The sequence below is a fragment of the Echeneis naucrates genome, chromosome 17 (assembly GCF_900963305.1).
Source record: "Echeneis naucrates chromosome 17, fEcheNa1.1, whole genome shotgun sequence".
In the NCBI taxonomy this organism is placed as follows: domain Eukaryota; kingdom Metazoa; phylum Chordata; class Actinopteri; order Carangiformes; family Echeneidae; genus Echeneis; species Echeneis naucrates.
The window spans coordinates 19,383,131-19,402,329 of NC_042527.1; the positions used below are offsets into that span (position 1 = coordinate 19,383,131).

At 41.8% G+C, this 19,199-nt stretch overlaps 1 protein-coding gene across 1 annotated transcript in view; it reads left to right on the forward strand.

The window, feature by feature from the left end:
* Positions 1–18,814, forward strand: part of LOC115057378 (rho GTPase-activating protein 12-like) — a 44,524-nt gene extending 25,710 nt beyond the window's left edge. The window contains exons 3-17 of the mRNA XM_029524464.1: positions 7,028–7,297; positions 8,370–8,576; positions 8,855–8,935; positions 9,188–9,316; positions 10,894–10,955; positions 11,671–11,752; positions 13,269–13,370; positions 13,677–13,775; positions 14,208–14,310; positions 14,965–15,087; positions 15,543–15,641; positions 15,901–15,978; positions 16,131–16,265; positions 16,917–17,022; positions 17,415–18,814. Of these exons, the coding sequence (XP_029380324.1) occupies positions 7,028–7,297; positions 8,370–8,576; positions 8,855–8,935; positions 9,188–9,316; positions 10,894–10,955; positions 11,671–11,752; positions 13,269–13,370; positions 13,677–13,775; positions 14,208–14,310; positions 14,965–15,087; positions 15,543–15,641; positions 15,901–15,978; positions 16,131–16,265; positions 16,917–17,022; positions 17,415–17,589 (1,851 nt within the window). The 3' untranslated portion in view covers positions 17,590–18,814. The remainder of the gene's footprint in view (positions 1–7,027; positions 7,298–8,369; positions 8,577–8,854; positions 8,936–9,187; positions 9,317–10,893; positions 10,956–11,670; positions 11,753–13,268; positions 13,371–13,676; positions 13,776–14,207; positions 14,311–14,964; positions 15,088–15,542; positions 15,642–15,900; positions 15,979–16,130; positions 16,266–16,916; positions 17,023–17,414) is intronic.
* Positions 18,815–19,199: the final 385 nt, after the last annotated feature.

Below are 19,199 nucleotides of genomic sequence, written 5' to 3' on the forward strand. Positions count from 1 at the left end.
CTCTCTTACACAATCTGACACACACACACACACACACACACACACACAGATCTATATATATAATTATATATTCCGTAAATTCCAGCTGCCCTTAGTGTAGAAGAATTAGCATCACTAGCTGCAACCAGTCAGGTAAATGGAATTAAAGGATTAATTATTCGGTCACCGCTGTCAGTCGCTTCACTGCTCTGTGGCTTCAAATTCTATATTATTCCTGAGTCATCTCTGAGAATATTAAACAGGGCAAGTATAGAATTTATTAAAAGCTAGCCAGTGTCCCTGTTGACAAATCTACAACTCCAGAGAAGTTAAGACATCCTCCACCTGCAGTGAATGCCTTTTCCCCTCACATATGTCTCCGGCTGTTTTCAAAATGAGACAGGAAAGGGTGAAACGGTTGCAGGCGTCGTGTCCCAGGCCACAGGGAATACCGCTTGTCCCCTGTGATGAGGGCACAGCAGCATCCAGGCAGCTGCTGTTCCAGGCTCACAAGCATATGGTCTTTTCCTCCAATCTAAAAAAAAAAAAAAACACACACTCACACACACACACACATCTGGAAAAGTTCATTTACTCCAACATTTGGGCAGCAGCAACATGAATCACTTTACTTTCCGTGTCACTTTCTCTCGTGTACTTATGTCCATTTAATCACGCAATCCAGTCCACTGCGCCCCGCCCCCACCAGAGAATCATACAGCGTAGGAAATGAGACATACTGCTTTTAAATCATGGTGGTGACCTTTCACACTGCAGTGTGTTGTCATCTGACAGTCAGATGCAAACTGCACAATCTGGAAGATGACAGTGCTTTGTAACTAGAACACTGTATTCTCCAAACGCTTCCTCATACTTTAAGGAGCCAGTGCGCAGGGTTTAAACTTCTGATAAATCTTCACTCTAATGGAGTCATTATGCCAGGATTTCCTGGATTTTACTCGCTGAACAGTCGTTGCGGAAACAATTTAATTTGTCTGACATGGTGACAGACTAGTAGTGTGAATTGTTATATTTTGGCAGGCTGAACAGTAATGGCATGTGAAACTCACTCACCTCTGTATGATCTCTGTATACTGATCCAGATGTCTGTGTTTGACCTTCTTAGATAAGCTTGGCATGTTTCCTCTTTTCCTCTGTGGAACTGTTAGCATATTGACTTCTGGTTGTGTATAATCTATTTTTTCATGATGGACCTGCTGCTGCAGCTTTGCTTTGTATTTGACTAGTTTAACTGTTGACTAGCTCCAGTGTAGTAAACAGCTGTAGCACCACAGATGATGGGCAGCTCGGTTTATTGGTCTTGACTTAAAAAAAAACTTTGCTCCCTCTTCCTACTGCAGTGTCTCACTTCTGACCCATTTCCAACTCAAGTAGAGACAAATAGACCAGAGTTAGTTCAGAACAAGACCAGGATTCCTCTGAGGACCTCCTTCCCAGCCAGGATTATGTAAAAGAGGGCAGTGTCCTTCACTTCTCTCTGATCTGTAACTGTGTAGACTTTTTTATCCCACATAGCACAAAGAAGTATTTTCTTTCCCTCAAACAGGTATCTCATATGTAGGTCACACTGTCGCTAATAGGCATGCGGTCCATTACTGCACAAACACGCTGACAATCTTATCACATAAACATGCTAAATGTATTCAGTCAACTGTTTTGACACACTGGTGATCACAAATCAACAATCAGTCAATGAATCAGTGAGCCAGAAAAAACCCATTCTCATCATTAATTATTGTAAAATTTATCAAACAAGAAAAGACAGTTATTCACCGCTATTAGCATCTCAAACATCAAGTTGTTTTGTTTTTGGCTTTTTTCCCATTATTTTTAGAGAAAATTCATTGTTTATTAAAAGATAAAAAAAGACAACCTTGTTTAATTTTCTTGCATGGTTTTAAACGTCCTAGTTATCATCAACAGTGTATGATAGGTTCTCCACAGTGTGATTTAAAGCACAGGGGATACTGCAGCATAGACTGTTCCCAGGTGTGGCTCTTTTCTTCTTCCCTCCTTTCGTTTCTTTTCTTTTCTCCTTTACTGCATAATTAAAAAGCACCTTGTCATCCTGTGACACCCGTGTCAACACATGGACATTTTAGCAGCTTAGTTGCTGTTTGGTTAGTTTCCTGACGTTAAATATAGTTTCCATGAGGTCAGTCAGAGCAGAAACTCACCTCAGGCTATTCACTATGTTTTCCCTGCATCGCCGACTGTTTTCTCATGTTTAGATGTAATTGCACAGGAGTTGCATAATTGCCTTGGGTGGTGCCACAGTTTAAAATGCTTTTTTTGTTGACCTGCGGTGTGTTTGTCTGTGGTTTTCTTTTCTTGCCTGTTATTCATTACACTCAGGTTTACTGAGATTTACCTCAGACTGAAGGACCCACCAGGCTGCACTGGATGTGTGTTTTATACATGGGCATTGTGCGTTATGGGTTGAGGCTTTTTGAGATTGTTTGGGGTTTTTTTCAGTCCTAATCATCTGTGTTTTGTTATTTTTCTTTTCCTGCGTTATCAGTATGCTGGACATTCAGTTCAAGTTTCTTTCTCCCTCTCTCAAGGAATAAAAACTCTGGGATCAGGAACCACACAGAAGAACCGTGTTCACCTCATTACCTGTAATGCTGTCAGTGTGTTGTAGTGTGTGTGATGTAATATTATCCAGACCGACTGCCTTTCCATACACACAGCTCTAATGTCACTTCCTGTTTTCCTCTTTCGGTCAGGCGCTGTCACATCTCTTGCCTGCTTTCACTGGTCAATCATCCCACATCCACCTGTTGGTGTGTCACTGATCTACTCCTCCCATCAAAAACCCTGTCTGATATACAAATGAACTAAGTCATCAAATCTGTTTTTTGTTCCAGGTGTGTCTAGTTTTTAATAAGTTCAGATGGAAAGAACTTGAAGTTGCAGACTGATTTCCTTAACTCCCTCTGGTTGTCTGGCAGCTTTGTTGAGCAACTTTTGGCTTAATGGACTATAAGAAGTAATTAACCTCAACAAAGCTGCCAAAGTTTTGATAACTGTCTTTGGTACAAATAGTGACGTTTAAAGTGGATGCTAATAACATCACGATCCTCAGGGGTTCAGTTTAGTATTTTGCAGTATAGTTGTTTGGACGCAAAGTTAATTCAAAGAAAGTGACTCAGTATGGCTTTTTGCTGACTCATCAATCCAACCTCATGTCTTATCAGGTCTGAATTTCTGCCTCTGTCAGCAACACGGAGGTTTCTAGCCCAAAACAGGAATATTAAGAATCATTTCCTATTTCTGTTACACAACATGGTATCTGACAACAGCTGTGACAGCTGGAGGCTCCTCACTATAAACACTGAAGTTGCACTTTGTGTGCTCTATGATTCTACTTTTGTTGCATGTTTTGTACATGTGTGTTTGTGTAACACATTCAGCCTGGGAAGTTCTCCAGTTTGTGTGTATGTTTTGTGTGTGCATGGCCCAGCTCTCCGCGGTATGCAGCAGAGCAGGTTCATCTGCGTTAAACAGAAAAAGGAGGGAGCTCCTCCTCCTGCTCCATCACCGGTCTATCTCAAAGACTAACGTTGTTGTCAGGCTGCCCTCTAATGGGAAACTGCTGCTGCTGCTCGGCTCACCTGCGATGGTCTCTTTGTCTCTTTTGTTATATTAGTGGGCTCAGTCTCCACTTCAGTCACATCCTGTATTCTTTCTTTTTTTTTTTTTTTTTTTAATTTTTATTGATTCCACTAATTAGTTTTCATCTGAGGGGGACACTTAAATTATAACTGTGACTGATCCTGCAGCAAATCTGGTCCTTTGTCATCAGTTGACCATCATATTGGACAAAGTAAAACATCAAGTATTCACATTTCAGATGCTGGAACCAGCAGAGATTTGTGCTCCTCCTGATGAGTGAGGGTTGCAGTTACAGTTATTTGGCCGGTGCAGTGCATGCTGACCTCCTGTCCATACACTGTACAGTCGGTGCCGGTGGTTCCAGTTAAACACTGATGGGACTGAGGCTTCACCTCCAGGATGTTGTTTATCAGAGCATCACGAGATGAAAACAGCTGCTGGTTCAACGTGTGTTTTTTACCTGCATGTGTTGTAATCGTTGAATGATAAAGTATATTTGGGATAGTTGAAGATAACAGGAGGTTTAACTGATGATGGTTTGTCTCAAGTTTTTTAGTTATTTGAAAGAGCTCTTAATTTATTTTTTTATTCAACTCACAGACAACATACAACTACATTTTGAAGGAAAAAAATGAAATGCGTTAAAAAGTTTCATTTAATGGATTTGGATTTTTAATTGGATTTAAAAATTGGGTCCTTGTTATTGGTGGAAGCAGCAGATTCTAAAGAGACATTTTGCAGAAAAGATTCAACCCTAGTTTTTCCATGTCCTCCAGCTGTCAGTCACCCGATATTGTTCTTTGTAGAAAATGAAAGGGGAGATGAGACTTTTATTTTTGTAACCCCGCGCATCCAAAATAATTCCCCGTCTCGGCTGCACCGCAGTACAAAGCGACACTTGTCCACCTGGCAACCTCTCCTTAAAGCGCAGTGTACTATCAGAGAGAGCAGCTTCCTCAGTCTGAGAGGTCAACCTCCTAATGTCCCTCTGAGGCTCAGCGGTTGCAGAGCTCAGTATTGATTAAGTGGTCAGTATGTTCACACCAGATGTCCAACACCAGCTGTTCCTGAATATACCGCCGCGAAAATGGAGTGAAGAGACACCCTGTGCATTTTTAATGAGCCAACCTGGCAGTGCAGCTTTTAGTTACATAATTAGAGCCGTTATTTGACTTAGTCCTTATTGCTTCAGTCCACGGAAGGACATTGGAAGCTTTGGTGTTTGTTTATTTTATTTTTTTTAATTGGAGTTACACATGATCCTGAGAAAACTTTAACTACCCAAAACCAAAGACTTCTTCTTTGAGTCAGTATGCATTTTAAGGCTATTAGAGATCTGCCAACAAAGCAACAAAAAACGTCCTGATTGGGATGGTTCCTGTCACATCTCAAATTATGCTAGGGGTGGTTACTTGTTCATAAGGAGATATTTCCTTACTGGCTTTGCATGTCTGATTGACAGTGTGGGCTTCCTCTCTGACAGATCCATGCACTGTATCACATGTTCACTCAGTATTATACAGGAAGACCACAGAGCGGTGTCTTAAGGGCTCTGACTGCATGTGTTGAAAGAGTCTCGTGGCTCAACTCAAACTCCAAATATTGAGCAGCAAGGCAATGATCCGCTGGACCAGAAGCTTCCTCAGAGCATTCTCGCTGCCTGAAAAGGATGATGTGTTCACTAGTTGCTCACCATCGCAGGTAAAATGTATTTATAGATTTCTTTTTAGCTGCATCCTGCTTCACACTGTAGAGGTTTGCACTTCACCATTGCAGAGCGGCAATGACAGCCTTTCACTTCAGCGTTCCTGTTTTTCTTTGGGATTCCCACCTTTCTGTCAAATATTGGCCTCTTATTTAAAAATTAGGCGGCAGAAACAACGCTACATTAAATGAGACATATACTATGGCCGACGTGTTGAATGCCTTAATATTATAAACGGTACACTAAGGGCACTCAGGCTTACTGTAGTCCATCTAATATTGGATTCTCCCGGGTACCTCCAGCTGTTTGCTTGGCTTCTGCATACTTCATCCCTATTGATCCGTGTGCAATAAAAACATCACAGAGCCAATGTTTGGAGGCCTCAGGGCATGGCCAATATTTATGAATCCCTGCCTCGTTGTTCTGCAGCCTTTGTACTACCAGCTAGAAATAATCATGACACACAGTCCGTCGACCAGATCAGTCACACGTCAGGGTTTTGGAGATGGATTCTCTTCTGCAGCATGCTTGCTGCTCTACATCTGTGGAAAGATGCTCAGCTCTCTTTTTGTTCACTTGTCAGTCAGGTTTTATTTCATTAACAGACATTCACTGCTTTAATCAGCATAAAAAACATCCTGATTGGTCCCCTGACAGCGTGACTGTATGGTTGAGTCTCTTCTTCTATCTTACCATGAGCAGCATACAAACATCACAGCTGCGGTCGGTCAGGTTTTTTCCTGTTTCAACTGGAAAAGTTAAAGCAGTGTATTACTGACTTCAGGGTTTTGTTTTATCCAGAGATTTAACTTAGTATAACTGTCTGCACAGACACATGAAAAAAATCTATTTATTCAAGTCACAATATCTCTTTCAAACTAATATACTGCAAGTGGTGGATAAGTTCAAAAGGCAATAGAAAAGAAGTAGGTTTGATTTTTAGAAATCTGAAATGAAGGCTTTTATTTTTGAAAGTATTGTTTATTAAAATGATCATACCAAATTTGAGATGAAATGAATGAAATTTTATGTGGGAGTCAATTAGCAGATGATTTAATCACGATGACCTTTTGAATGAATAAATACCAGACAGTTTACTTTTCATGTCCTACGTGCGTTTCGAAACCTTGAACCATGAGGATGTGAAAATATTTGATAGGTGAATTGTCTTTTGGGAAGTGTAGGGAATTTAATTTCGTGGTTGCCTCTTTTGTGTACTTAAAGTGTAATGTAATGAAAATCAACAGGCCTCCACAGAGCTGCTGTTGAAGACCACAGTATTCTACTGATCAGGCAGAAAAATGTCCCTCAGTCGTTTGTTAGTGTAAGGATGTGCCTGGACAAACTGTTCAGGATGCATCTTGATTGTCAGTTTTACTTCCTTATTTCTACCTGACGTGAGTCTCTGCCGCTCTCTGTTATATAATCAAGCTTACCCTCACTGCTCTGTCCTCTGTGGTCAAAGGTGGCTGTCGGCCATTTCCTTTAGTTTCCACACAGTCACAGTTAAGATATAGTGATAGCTATTTGTGGAGGTGGGGGGGGGTTGGTATTTTAGATGAAGTGTCCTATAACTTGTCCCTCTTAAAACTGTGAATTTCTTACATCACACTGTCCAGGAGCTTTTGTCTGATTATGTAACAGACTCACCGATGACTCACAGGTCTACTGCTCTCTGCTTTTCTTTCTGTCTCATTCCATCAGACCGTGTCCTCATCAGGTCAGGGCCGCTCCGAGTCTCCAGTCTACACCAACCTGCAGGAGCTGAAGATCAGTCAGACCAACCAGCCCCCTCTGCCCTCTGGCTCCCCTCTCCACACGCTCGGCGACTGGGAGGCCTACAAGGACCTGAGCGGCCGGCACTTCTACTACAACCGCTCCACCCAGGAGAGGACCTGGAAGCCGCCCCGAGCGAGGGACACCAGCATCGGCAACTCCAGAGTCGAGAACCACAGCACAGGAGAAAGCTCCGAGGTACCAATCAAGTTCTGGAGGTTGAGGCGAGGGCATCAAGTAGTCGCCGGTACAAAAAGGAAAAAATTCGACAGTAAATTTTATTTGGAAGAAGTGAGGATCAGTCCTCTGGGCAAATGTGTTCAAATTTTGACCTTTTGCTTCACATAAACTCACCCCGTCTGAGACTGTGAACACATAAAATCCATCCAGCTCAGAAATATAAAAACACCAACAGGAGGAAATAAGAACTTGGGAAATCAGTCTGCAATGTTTTTGGTGTTTCTCATTTCACATGTGAATGTGTTCAGTTACCGCAGAAAGCAGATGTCACTTTCAGGAAGTGCCATCTATGAATGTCAGAGACGTGCCCCTCAGGGTCTGAACAGCTTAATTTCAGAGGGCCATTATCGGCTGTTAACCTGTATTAGAAAATCCAAATCTAAAATTTACCTTTGCTTAGTTCATAATCTGGATTTTCCAGTATCTTAAATAAGCAGACACAGTTGAATCCCTGCAGAGCAAATCAAAGTGGTTCAGGTGTGGACTGTCATCAGGAACCAGATTCACAATGTGAAAACTAGATCAACAAGGCAAAAGCGAGCCAAATGATCAACGGCTGAGATGATTACAACATCAGTCATAAGTGAGTCAAACACCAGCCTCCATATCTAGAGCCAGGATTAAAATGAGAACATAACAGATCCCTTTTGATAATATATACAATCCAATAGTGTGAGTGAATTAGTCCACGCTAGAACTGAAAGTACCATTCTGTAGAAAAGCAGGGAACAGAAGATCACCTGACTTTGCAGAAATGTTGTCACTGAGCTCAAACTGGTTACAGCTCTCACACAGACATCATGAGTCTGTCACGATAGTGGTCGACTCCATTGTCAGCAGATTTTAACCTGTGGCCCTGTAAATGGCTGTACCACACTGCCACCTACAGGTGGAACAGGAACACTGCTGATTCTTTCACTGGTGTGGGAAAGTTTCTGATGGTTTGCTGCTTCTGGGTCCTTCTCTGTCTTTTCCCTTCTAACTCCATGGTGACGGGTTTCTTTCTCTGATTATTTATCCCTAATGGTAGACCACGCCTCTGTCGCTCTCGCCGTCTTTCCTCCCCTTCCTCTCGCTCTCCATTGGTCGACTTCAGCCTCTGTCGTCGGAGGACACCTGCTTCAGTACCTACTCTAGCCAGTCAGACAGTCAGTATGGCTCGCCGCCACGTGGGTGGTCGGAGGAGATGGACGAGTACGGCCACACGCTTTACGTCAGCGACTATACTAACGAGAAGGTACTGGCTGCACGGGGCTGCTGGTTTCTGGGGATGCATGGGAGACTGGGTTTTGATTTATGGGGCTTTTTCCACTGCAGAACTCTACACCAACTGGTTTCACATTCAGATAATTACAAAAAATAGATTTTATGAATAATTTCAAGATATAATTTACCTCAGTATCTAAGAGAACAGATTCAAGAAGTTTCACAACGTAGTCATGTGACAATAAAAACTAACGTTAGTCTGTAGGTGTGATGATCAGGAGTCAATAATGTGTCTGTCTGTGACCCCAGTGGTTGAAACATGTCGATGACCAGGGAAGACCTTATTACTACAGTGCAGACGGCTCCAGATCGGAATGGGAGCTGCCCAAGGTAAAGGACCTACAATCTAACCATAGACTCTGGGCTCTGGGTCTCTAAAGGGAATCCACTGATGTAGATCGATTTAAAATGTCAATTTATGATCAGTGTTTGTCTTCTGAAGAGCTCTGTCCTGTCACTGATCTGCTGGTCTGATGTGCAAATATGCAACAATTGATATGTAATTATTTTTGTGGTCATGCTTCGTCATAACTGAGAGCATAGACTTCCCATGATGCCGTTTGATTGTCTGTCTCCTCCCAGTACAAACTCTCCCCTCCCCAGCTGTCTGGGGACGCTCCAAAAAGTCGCAGCCTGGACAGGAAACACATGGAGCCCATTGTCCTGACCAAATGGAGGCACAGCGCCTACGTCCAAGAGCCCAACGACAAGGTCCGACACACCACAAAAACAAAAGAATAACAAAAGCACAATCAAAAGTACAAATATTCCCAATTCTTTTTTTTTTTTTTTTTAGGAATCATATTTTCCAGTTAGTTTTCTTCTAAGTGCTGCTGTTATTTGTTGTTTTCTTTTGTGAGATATCTAAACAATGCAAAGTTTCAGTTGTAGACTTACTGCAGTTATTTTGCAGCGGCTGTCAAAAAAAAGGCATTTCCGTGCAATCTCCGTCCGCCTACACCCGTACAAAAACAAAGTCAGTAGTCTGCCACACCGACCAATCAGTGTCAGTCCCCTTAATCCAAACGCACAATCACCTTCAATGAGTGTAATCCAACATGAAGAATAATTATTACTGAGTAATTATTTCAGTATTGCTTTCAGGCAAAATTCACTTTTTATTGCTCGAGTTGATTGACTTGAATTCATCTCAGTTATTCCACTAGATAATTAATCAATCAGAAACTTAATTGGCTTTGACAATGATTTTTCTTACAATAACACTGATGATCCTACAAATTTAAAGATTTGTAAGTGCATGAGCATCCTGGGAAATACTGTGCCTGCGCCAACGTCTAATTAATAATTCATTGATGTCCCCCTGTCATCACTCAGGTACTTGACACATTTCACAGTGTCTTAATCTACCGGCAAACTGCCATCACGCTCTTTTCAGAAGTCTGTCTTCTTAACCTCACATCATCTTCTCATTAACCATCTGTTGTTATCCCAAATGACTTTCTTTCTTTTTTTTTTTTTTTGGATCCATCTCTTCACCAGGACGCTCCTTTGAGCCCGAAGCCCCCTTCTCCTGACTCTGACTCCAGCCCTTCGTCTCCCAAGCCCCCAGCCTCTGTTAGTACTCACCCCTATAACCTCACCTCACCTCACCTCACCCACCAGGCTTTCTCCTGCAGGACTTTAACTTGGTCTGAGATCAGTTGTGGGCAAAGACACGTGTTGCAGCTCAGTTCAGGGTTCCTCCACAGGCCTGGAAAACATGAAAATAATTAGAGCAGCACAAAACAAAACTTCAAACACAATTTGACCTTGAGCCTGTTAGAAACTCTGCGACTTTGTGCTGATAGGTCAGTTGATATATTGCTTGGGTGTCTGTCATCACACAGATTTTCTGTTGCCAAGGGACATAAAAATTATTTTTTGGGTTTTCTTCCAGTTGTGTTGTTCATCCATGTTTGCATCTCTTAAGCCAAAATTCTAAAAGATCACAGATTAAATCCTGCAGTAGTCGCGTTTATTTTACTGACGTCTGTGCACAATCAAATGTTTTCACTCTTGCCTTTTCTGAGTGAGAAAAATCCGTGTTCCCTCCAAACTCAGAGCTGCTATTGTTCTGGTGGCGGTGTACTTTTTGTGGGGGCAGTGTTTTTACAAAAGACTGAAACAGTTAGTTTATTGTTCGCCAATTTTTTGTTTGACAGCAGCTTTCTCTTCCGTGATCCTGCTGCTGTTGTCAATCACAGTTTCTGTGTTGGACATGTCTGTAAAATGAAGTTGCTTTGACACTTCCTCACACTTTCCTTGTTGTTTTGTTTTGTTGTGTCCAGCCGTCTGAAAAGTGTGGAGTTCTGAATGTGACGAAGATCACTGAGAACGGCAAGAAAGTACGGTGAGTAGCACTGGTCTTACAACAACCCTAACCCACTTTAAGATTGTTTTAATTTAGTTCTACTTTTGAACTTCATCATTAATATCCTAATTACCAACCATATTCTTCATCAAAATATATTTTCTTTTGTTTTGAATTTGTATTTTTATTATCTTTGCCAAAATGGAGAAAGCCATTTAATATTTTGATTCCTGTGAATCTTACTGAAAATGAAAGTCTGCATGTGAGAACTTTTATATGTGAATTTGCTTTTAGAGAAGTCTAAAAATAATGTGAAATAATGTGGTTTGTTGATATTATAAATAAGTTGGATTGTGTAGCTTCAAACTTAAGACGTGAATGAGATGTGTGATTCCAGTTTGGGTCAAGTCCTAACAAAAGGATTCTGGTTTCTGTATTTGCTGCCAGCAATGTGAGCATTGTTCTTACTTTGAGTAATATAAAAATCTGAAAGTAAAAAAGTTAAATTTTGTCACATGTTCATGAAGTCATTCTGTTATTCAAAGAGAAAATGAGCAACACCAAGAATCTGAGCAGGTCTTTGTTGCAGCATTTGATGAAGACCTGTTGTCTGGTCTCGCTACATGAGACTGAAATAACACATCATGAGGGAGGAGAGATGTTCCATTACCTGCTCTGCTGCCAAATAAATACACAGAAAATTGCCCGTGTTTACTGAGTGCACTCAAGAGTGTTTGTGAACTATCTCTTGCAGTAAGAACTGGACTTCCTCCTGGACCGTCCTCCAAGGATCCACGTTGTTGTTTGCCAAAGGACAAGGAGGTGGAACCAGCTGGGTGAGTGACAGGCAAAAAGCTATTCCTAATAAAATGTTGTGGTGTAGCTGTCTAGACAGAGTACATACAAAAGAATATTGTCCTCTCTGAAGACATTATTGTTGCTGCTTTTATGTGAAAAGGCCTCCTGCATTAAAGCCAGTCTGATTATCTGAGCCGGGGCCTGTTTTATTCTGCAGGGTTCACCCTCTGTGCCTCCTTTGACTTGTTACCGCAGAGTTTTTGAGCTGTTCAGGTCAGGTTGTCAGAGGAACGTTGGGGTTGAACTTTCTCCTTCCTGGATGTTTTCTTTCCCTTCTTTCTCCATGCCTCCATCTCTTTACCTTTGGCCTCACCCCCCCCCCCCCACCTCTCCATCCTCCTTTCCATCCTCCTTTCTTTCATCCCTTTCCATCCCTCCATACAGCCATTCTACCACAGTGGCTCCCTCCCTGAATTTCTCCTGTCACTGTTGAATAACTGGAGGCCGTCTGCTAAGAAACGTCCTGCTGTGTCCTATGGCTGCTCAGGGCTCGACCGAGCCTCCTGTGTATGTGCTTCCTCCTTCCTTCTGTGTGCTCCTCTCTCTCTCCTCTGCACGACATCTCCGTCCTGTCTGTCATGCTCTGACCCCAACCCCTCTGTGCTATCACTCACTAGCAATAAAACAGTATTACTGCGCCGTCATTAGCAAAAACATTTGTGTCTGTGTACAAATTCAGACATGGAGTTCAGGTGGAGGCTGGCTGTCATGCTGCTTCTGATTAAATGGACAGAGCATGACACACAGGAGGGTTACTTTAGATTTCAGTTGCATGTGTATTGTTTGGTGAAGCAAAAGTCAACAGACTCTTTAGTCTTTGGAAAGCTTTTTTTTGTCTGCAGTTAATGAGCTCTCAAGGTAAAAGAAATGCTAATGATGTTTGGTTGTGTTAGTGTGTTGTTTTCTTACTTGAGACTCCAGCATGTACACACACAATTCAATTATTCCTCAGAATTACGTTTGTACGTTTATATTTTTCAATATGGATGTGCCCCAAGTAGCCAGTTTATTAGGTACCTCAGCACACTGATGAATTCTCCCTCGACAGACCAGCAGTAAATTCTGCTTCAAGAAGCTTATAATGTTCCATTTTTATTGAAACTGTGAGAAGCTGTAGGTTGATGATCTGGTATTCCTATTATTCTGTCCAACCCATTTTTATCAATGCAGCACAAACTGAACCTTCACACAGTTAAATGAGCTCAATGAAATCTGGAAGAATCTGTTGCAGGACTGGTGCATTCATATTCCTTATAAACAAGCTCCATGTATGGAACATGTACATGTGAAAAGATTTTCTATCTGTGAAAGGTGCTGCATTAATAAACTTTACTTACCTATTTCACTCTGTTAGTCTTCTTCATTATTTCTGGGAGACAATACAACAACACGGCAGCACAGTTGGACAGAAACAGTCCACAATATCAGTGCGGTATGAGCAGGATCTTTGTGTGTTAATCTGCTTCCTTTGATTCCTTTTTGGTGTCCGTCCAGTTCGGGGGCAGTCAGTCCAAACCAGAGTTCACGGTGGACCTGAGGGGCGGCTCGGTGGAGTGGGCCTCCAAGGACAAATCCAGCAAGAAGAACGTCATAGAGGTGAGCGAGAGCTCACATCAAGTTCTAGTGCTCTTCAATGTTTTGGTTGTTTTGAAACAATTTTAGTTGTGTCTATGTTTTTTGTTTGTTTGTTTTTCTGTTCACTTAAAACCACTGAATTGTCATAAATACAGTACAGTACAATACAGATACGATCTTTCAGTTGCACTGTCACAAATAGTGTTTCACACAAAATATCCCACACGCATTGAGAACATCAAAAGAAGTAAACAACAAATTATTCTTAAGAACACAATCAATGATTTAGTGGGAGCTGATTGTTTGGCATCTTTCTCCTGGTCGCAGCTGAAGACTCGACAGGGGACGGAGCTGCTGATCCAGTCAGAAAACGATGGCGTCATCAATGAGTGGTATCGAGCGGTGCAGGAGACCATCAGCACCCACGTAAGGACCAACACTTTTCACTTCAGATCGCACCAATAACATTTGTTATACAGTGGGCGAGGATACAGCTTCAGGATTGGGCTGTTGTTTCATAAATGCAGTGTGTGCTACAGAAATGTAACATTTCCAGGGTGATGAAGAAGGAGCCTGTGATCAAATCTGACCGTTAATTACCTTCAAAAGCTAAAAACCTCAACGAAATGTTAGAATGAAAACTGAATAGAAATAAAAATCAAAATGTAAAAAATAACTAAACTTTGACTTGAAATCATCAAATTTAGTTAATTGTTTTTCTGCCATCTTATTTCCGTGTGTGTGTGTGTGTGTGTGTGTGTGTGTGTGTGTGTGTGTGTGTGTGTGTGTGTGTGTGTGTGTGTGTGTGTGTGTGTGTGTGTGTGTGTGTGTGTGTGTGTGTGTGTGTGTGTGTGTTAGGCCTGGGAGTCTGATGAAGCCATTGAAGAAGACATGCCTGAGTCTCCTGGTTTTGAGAAAAATGACAAGGAGAAAGAACACAGGGATTCAAAGAAAGCCAGAGGTGTGTGATCAGTCTCATGGTGCAACACCGTCTTTACTGTTTGGCAACCACAAACTGATTTTTCTTAAGGCTTTTACTTTCCTTACTTTTAAACAACAAACAAAACACCAACTGGCAGAACTTTTTCATTAAGAGGCTCTTGGCCGACCCCACGATCCTGCAGCTACAAGCAGATGTCGAGAGGTCAAGCTTTCACCTTGAGGCTCTCCTAGTTGTGATTCTCCGGACAAATGTTCAATGACATTGGTTGCTAAGCTACAGATGGAAAAGGTGAAAACTGTGGCTGGATTGAGTATTGAGGATTTGTGTAATACTCTGTCGATCTCAACAGGAGACGTCTGAAAAAACGCCACATTTGGGGAATGTTTAAAAGATGAAGTTTTACCTTATCACGTTTCAAATCTGATTGCAAATACGATAGCAGGGCTTAGTTGAAAAGAAGAAAAATGAACAGGATGCATTCACTGTAGGAGACGAGCCAAAGTGCAGCAACATGGAGAGCAGTAGACTGTGTTTGGCTCAGCGTGATGATGACAGCTTTATTACCTGCCCTATGAAACAACAGCTTATCAGTTTGATTCCCTCAAAACGCCATGGCCATCAGTGTGTTGATACGCATGCTGGACAACACCGTCCTGTCTCATCTGTCCTCAGCCGCCATGAAGACCTCCACCAGCATGGACGCCTCGGACAACAAGAAGACCAGACACAAGCTGAAGAAGTTCCTCACCCGCCGGCCAACCCTGCAGGCCGTCAGAGACAAGGGCTACATCAAAGGTAACCTCTGACCTTTCGATCACATGCTGCCTCCGCTCGGTCTCAGTGTCCCAGCAGGAAACACGGATGGGATTCTCATCAGCATGTTTCTTAGATCCTGGAAAAATTAACACAAAGTTAATGTCCCAGGGATGTCATGAGCTCTTATTGGGTGGTTTTGACATTTAGATTCTATATGAAAATCTGTCCTTTATGGGATGAGAGCTAAAAACTATTTAAATGCCTGGAAGATGCAGATTATTGTCACGTGTGAAAACAAGAATTCCTTCATGATGAGAGTTAACTTCAATTTTTACTGCATTGAGATTTAGCCTCCATTTCACTTTAAGGCCACACATAAAGAAAAGCTGGATCTTTATGGAAGTGTTAAGACACAGGGAGGTTCTGAAAACCGAGATCAACTTCAGACTCTGGACAGTTTTATAGACTTTGTTTTTGTCCTTGTGTGTCTCCAGACCAAGTGTTTGGCTGCAGCCTGTCCAGTCTGTGTCACAGGGAGAACAGCACCGTGCCGAGCTTTGTGAGGATGTGCATCGACCACGTGGAGAACACCAGTGGGTTTGGTTTGAGTGGGAAGAAAAGTGTAGCCGTTTCTTTTCCTTTACTTGTAGTAAAAGACAGGTGGAGTTTACTGTCACCTGATTACAGACACGATGCCAGATATGATTGACGGTAAAGAGGCAGAGTTATAGAAATACACGACTGTGTCTCACAGCTTAACATATTGTGCTGTTGTGGAGGATTTAAAAAATAAATAAAATGAACCATAAGTATAAAACAGAGGTGATATTTTCCTCCCATCATCCCCTGCAGGTCTGTGTGTAGATGGGCTGTACAGAGTAAGTGGAAACCTGGCTGTCATTCAGAAACTACGCTTTGCTGTCAATCATGGTGAGTCATTCCATTATTTCTCTATAATTGTGGAGAAAATGATTAGAAAAACAATATGAAATGTTAGAAGAAATAGGCCTAGTTGGATTTCCTGAAGTTTCTATTCATTGTTGTGCTTTGTTAGTCTGATTGGAGTCTCTGTGTGTGTCCAGATGAGAAGGTGAACCTGGCAGAAGGGAAGTGGGAGGACATCCATGTGACCACTGGAGCTTTAAAGATGTATTTCAGAGAGCTGCCCGAGCCTCTCTTCACCTACGCTCTCTTCAATGACTTTGTCAGCGCCATCAGTACGTGCTGCATACAACTGTTGTGCGCACACATTTACTCATGTGTTCCTCAGTGTGAGCTTATTTTGTGTTGCTAAGTACAGTATCAGTAGAAAAAGACTGTCTGGACATGTGCTGCTGCAAAACTCCAAACCAGCATTTAATTGAAATCCTTCTCGTCACAGACTTTAGTTCAAAGCTTTTTCTTTCTTGCCTTTTTTTTTTTTTGAGGGATTCTTTTGGAGAACTTTTTATTTTATTGATTTAATGCTGACTTGAAGAATTTGAACTTTTCAAATGTTGAAACATTTTCTTTGACATTTTCTTCTATTTTTATTGTTCTGCTGAGAAAGACAATTAAAGTACTTTGCTCAGAAATCTCCATGAACCAAGGAGGCCCCCCAAACTGGAGCAAACTGTTATGTAGTGATTTAGTACTGTAGAAATGATCTTAAATATCACCTAATGTCGAGTCAGATTGTATTGAAATCTATGTGAAAACCCATCTTTTCCAAATACAGTCTCATCTGTTTTCAAAAAAGCAAGATGGCAGAAACTAATGGGTGTCGTTGTCTTGGGCTGACATTTGGGGAAAAAAAGATTGTTATACAAGAACTGATATGAAAATGATGAGTGCTCATCATTCACTTTTTTTTCCCTTTGGTTCTGCAGAGATACCAGACTTCAAGCAGCGGGTTCACTCCATTAAAGATCTGGTCAGACAACTGCCCAAGCCCAACCATGACACCATGCAGGTCCTCTTCAAACACCTCAGGAAGTAAGACACACTGATTCCCTCTTCTGCCAAAACACAACTTAAATTTCAATAGACTTACAATGAACAAGATCAGTGAACTGCTCTCTACACTTCGAATCAATGACTACAACATCCAGAGACTTAAAGCTTCAACTAAGAATATTTCTTCAGATGTTTTTCAGTCTTTTCATGAATCACTTGTCATTTACAATGATGCAAAACACACAAAGCAGCAAATCCTCCTTCAAAGAAGCTGCAAAAAATCTTTCAATAATTTTGCCCTGATAAATGAAAAATGCTTCATGGATAGTCAGATTTTGTTTTTTCTCTCTCACAGTTTCCGCCACTCTTATTATACAAGACTAACAGAGTTCGAGTCGGTGGCCATTTTTAACACTCTTCCTTCCCTCCAGGGTGATCGACCACGGCGAGGAAAACCGTATGACCACACAAAGTGTGGCCATCGTGTTTGGCCCCACGCTGCTGCGGCCAGAAACTGAGACTTGGAACATGGCGGTCCACATGGTCTACCAGAACCAGATAGTGGAGCTGATACTTCTGGAGTATGAAAACATCTTTGGCAGGTAGACTGAGATGCCAGAGGATGAGCCTTCCGGTTTTTGTTTTTTTTTTCCCCTCTTCTCCCAACACAGCGCTCCTCCTGGCTCAGCATGGCCCGGCTTGGCTTTCGGGTGGGGGGGGCAGCTTCTCTTCATCTCAAACCAACCTGCGGTCACTGGCTTCTCCAGTCCTGCAACATCTGGACCAAAGCCAAATATATCTCACAAACCAAAACTTAGATAGCGACCAAAAAGAGACTCTTTGCACTTTTCAGTATCGCATTTTCTCCTGCAGCTGCATTTGTGCCACTTTACTGCAAAGTTGACATCCTCCTGTCCTGACACTGGAGTCCTGAAACTGATAAAACACGGGCCAAACAATCCTCGACTACTGCAAAGACTGACTGAGAGCGAAGGAGCTGCCGAAGAATGAGCCTCAGAAAGCCTCTGATTCAGAGGAGGCAGCAGTATTAGAGGTTTATGATGTTGGATGCAACCTGTATGTACCGCACTGTAAATCTCATCACTTGTATAGACTCATCGCTCCTGAATGCAGCACCGGGGAACCTCTCAGCTTGGCTTTAGACACTAGGACCTGTAGACACGAAGGTGAAATAAGTGGGCGCTAGAACAAGAAGAAGACGGGATTTGGAGGTTTTTTTTTTTTTTAGTAATTATAAAATTTTTTGACTCTTTGATGTTCACTTTCTTGTTATTTTAAATGTTTCGGTCTCCTCGCTCTCTCTCCTGTTCCTCCTGAAATACTGGCCCAGGGTCCTCTTAAGAGGTTTTCACCAGTCTGTATTATATCTGCATGCCACCCTCTCCATTTGGCTTTTAGAACAATCATCTCACAGTGGTCAGAACTTGAAAGCAAACAACGGTACTCAGCTGTTTCTTTCTCAGACCGATGGATATGAAACTGAAGGTAAACTGCCTTCCAAAGTGTCTCCATTGATGCATCTGTACAGTGTTCTTGTGTGTGCATGTGGATGTGGGGGGGGTGGGGGGGTGGATGGATGGATGGATTTACTGACAATATATTGTACAAATAGTAAATATAAGAACATATGCCTGGAGTGTTAAAAATAAAATAAGAGGGACAAATCACTATTCTGTGATCATCATGTAACCAATGGGAGGAATAAAGTTAGGAATGGGGATGTGGAGTTTACCTGTGAATCAGGTAGACGGTAGATTGTGAATGTAAAGTAAACGCTGTTGGCTGTATCAGACTGGAATAAAGGCCTCTAATAAGAGGAGATATTCTTTATGCTTTGTTTTATTCTCAGTTCAGTTGTTCACCTAATTTTTCTGTTAGCTAACTAGTCCATCAATCAATGAAACACCAAAACAGGTTTCTGGGATCCAGAGGAAATAATGAAACCTCCATGTGTAATGCTCTCTTCGGGGTTAATCTTAATATTTGAATTTAATATTAAACATACTGGTGTGGGAGGTTTTGCTCTTTGAGCCGCAGAATAGACCAATCAGTGACATTTACATGTGATTATAAACAGATTACCGCTCTCATCAACACTTAAAAATTAAATAGACTGTTAAGAAACCTTATTTTGCTTTTAACATCATTTGTAGGCATTCACAGCTTTTATCATTTCAAGCAGTCAAATAGCAGGT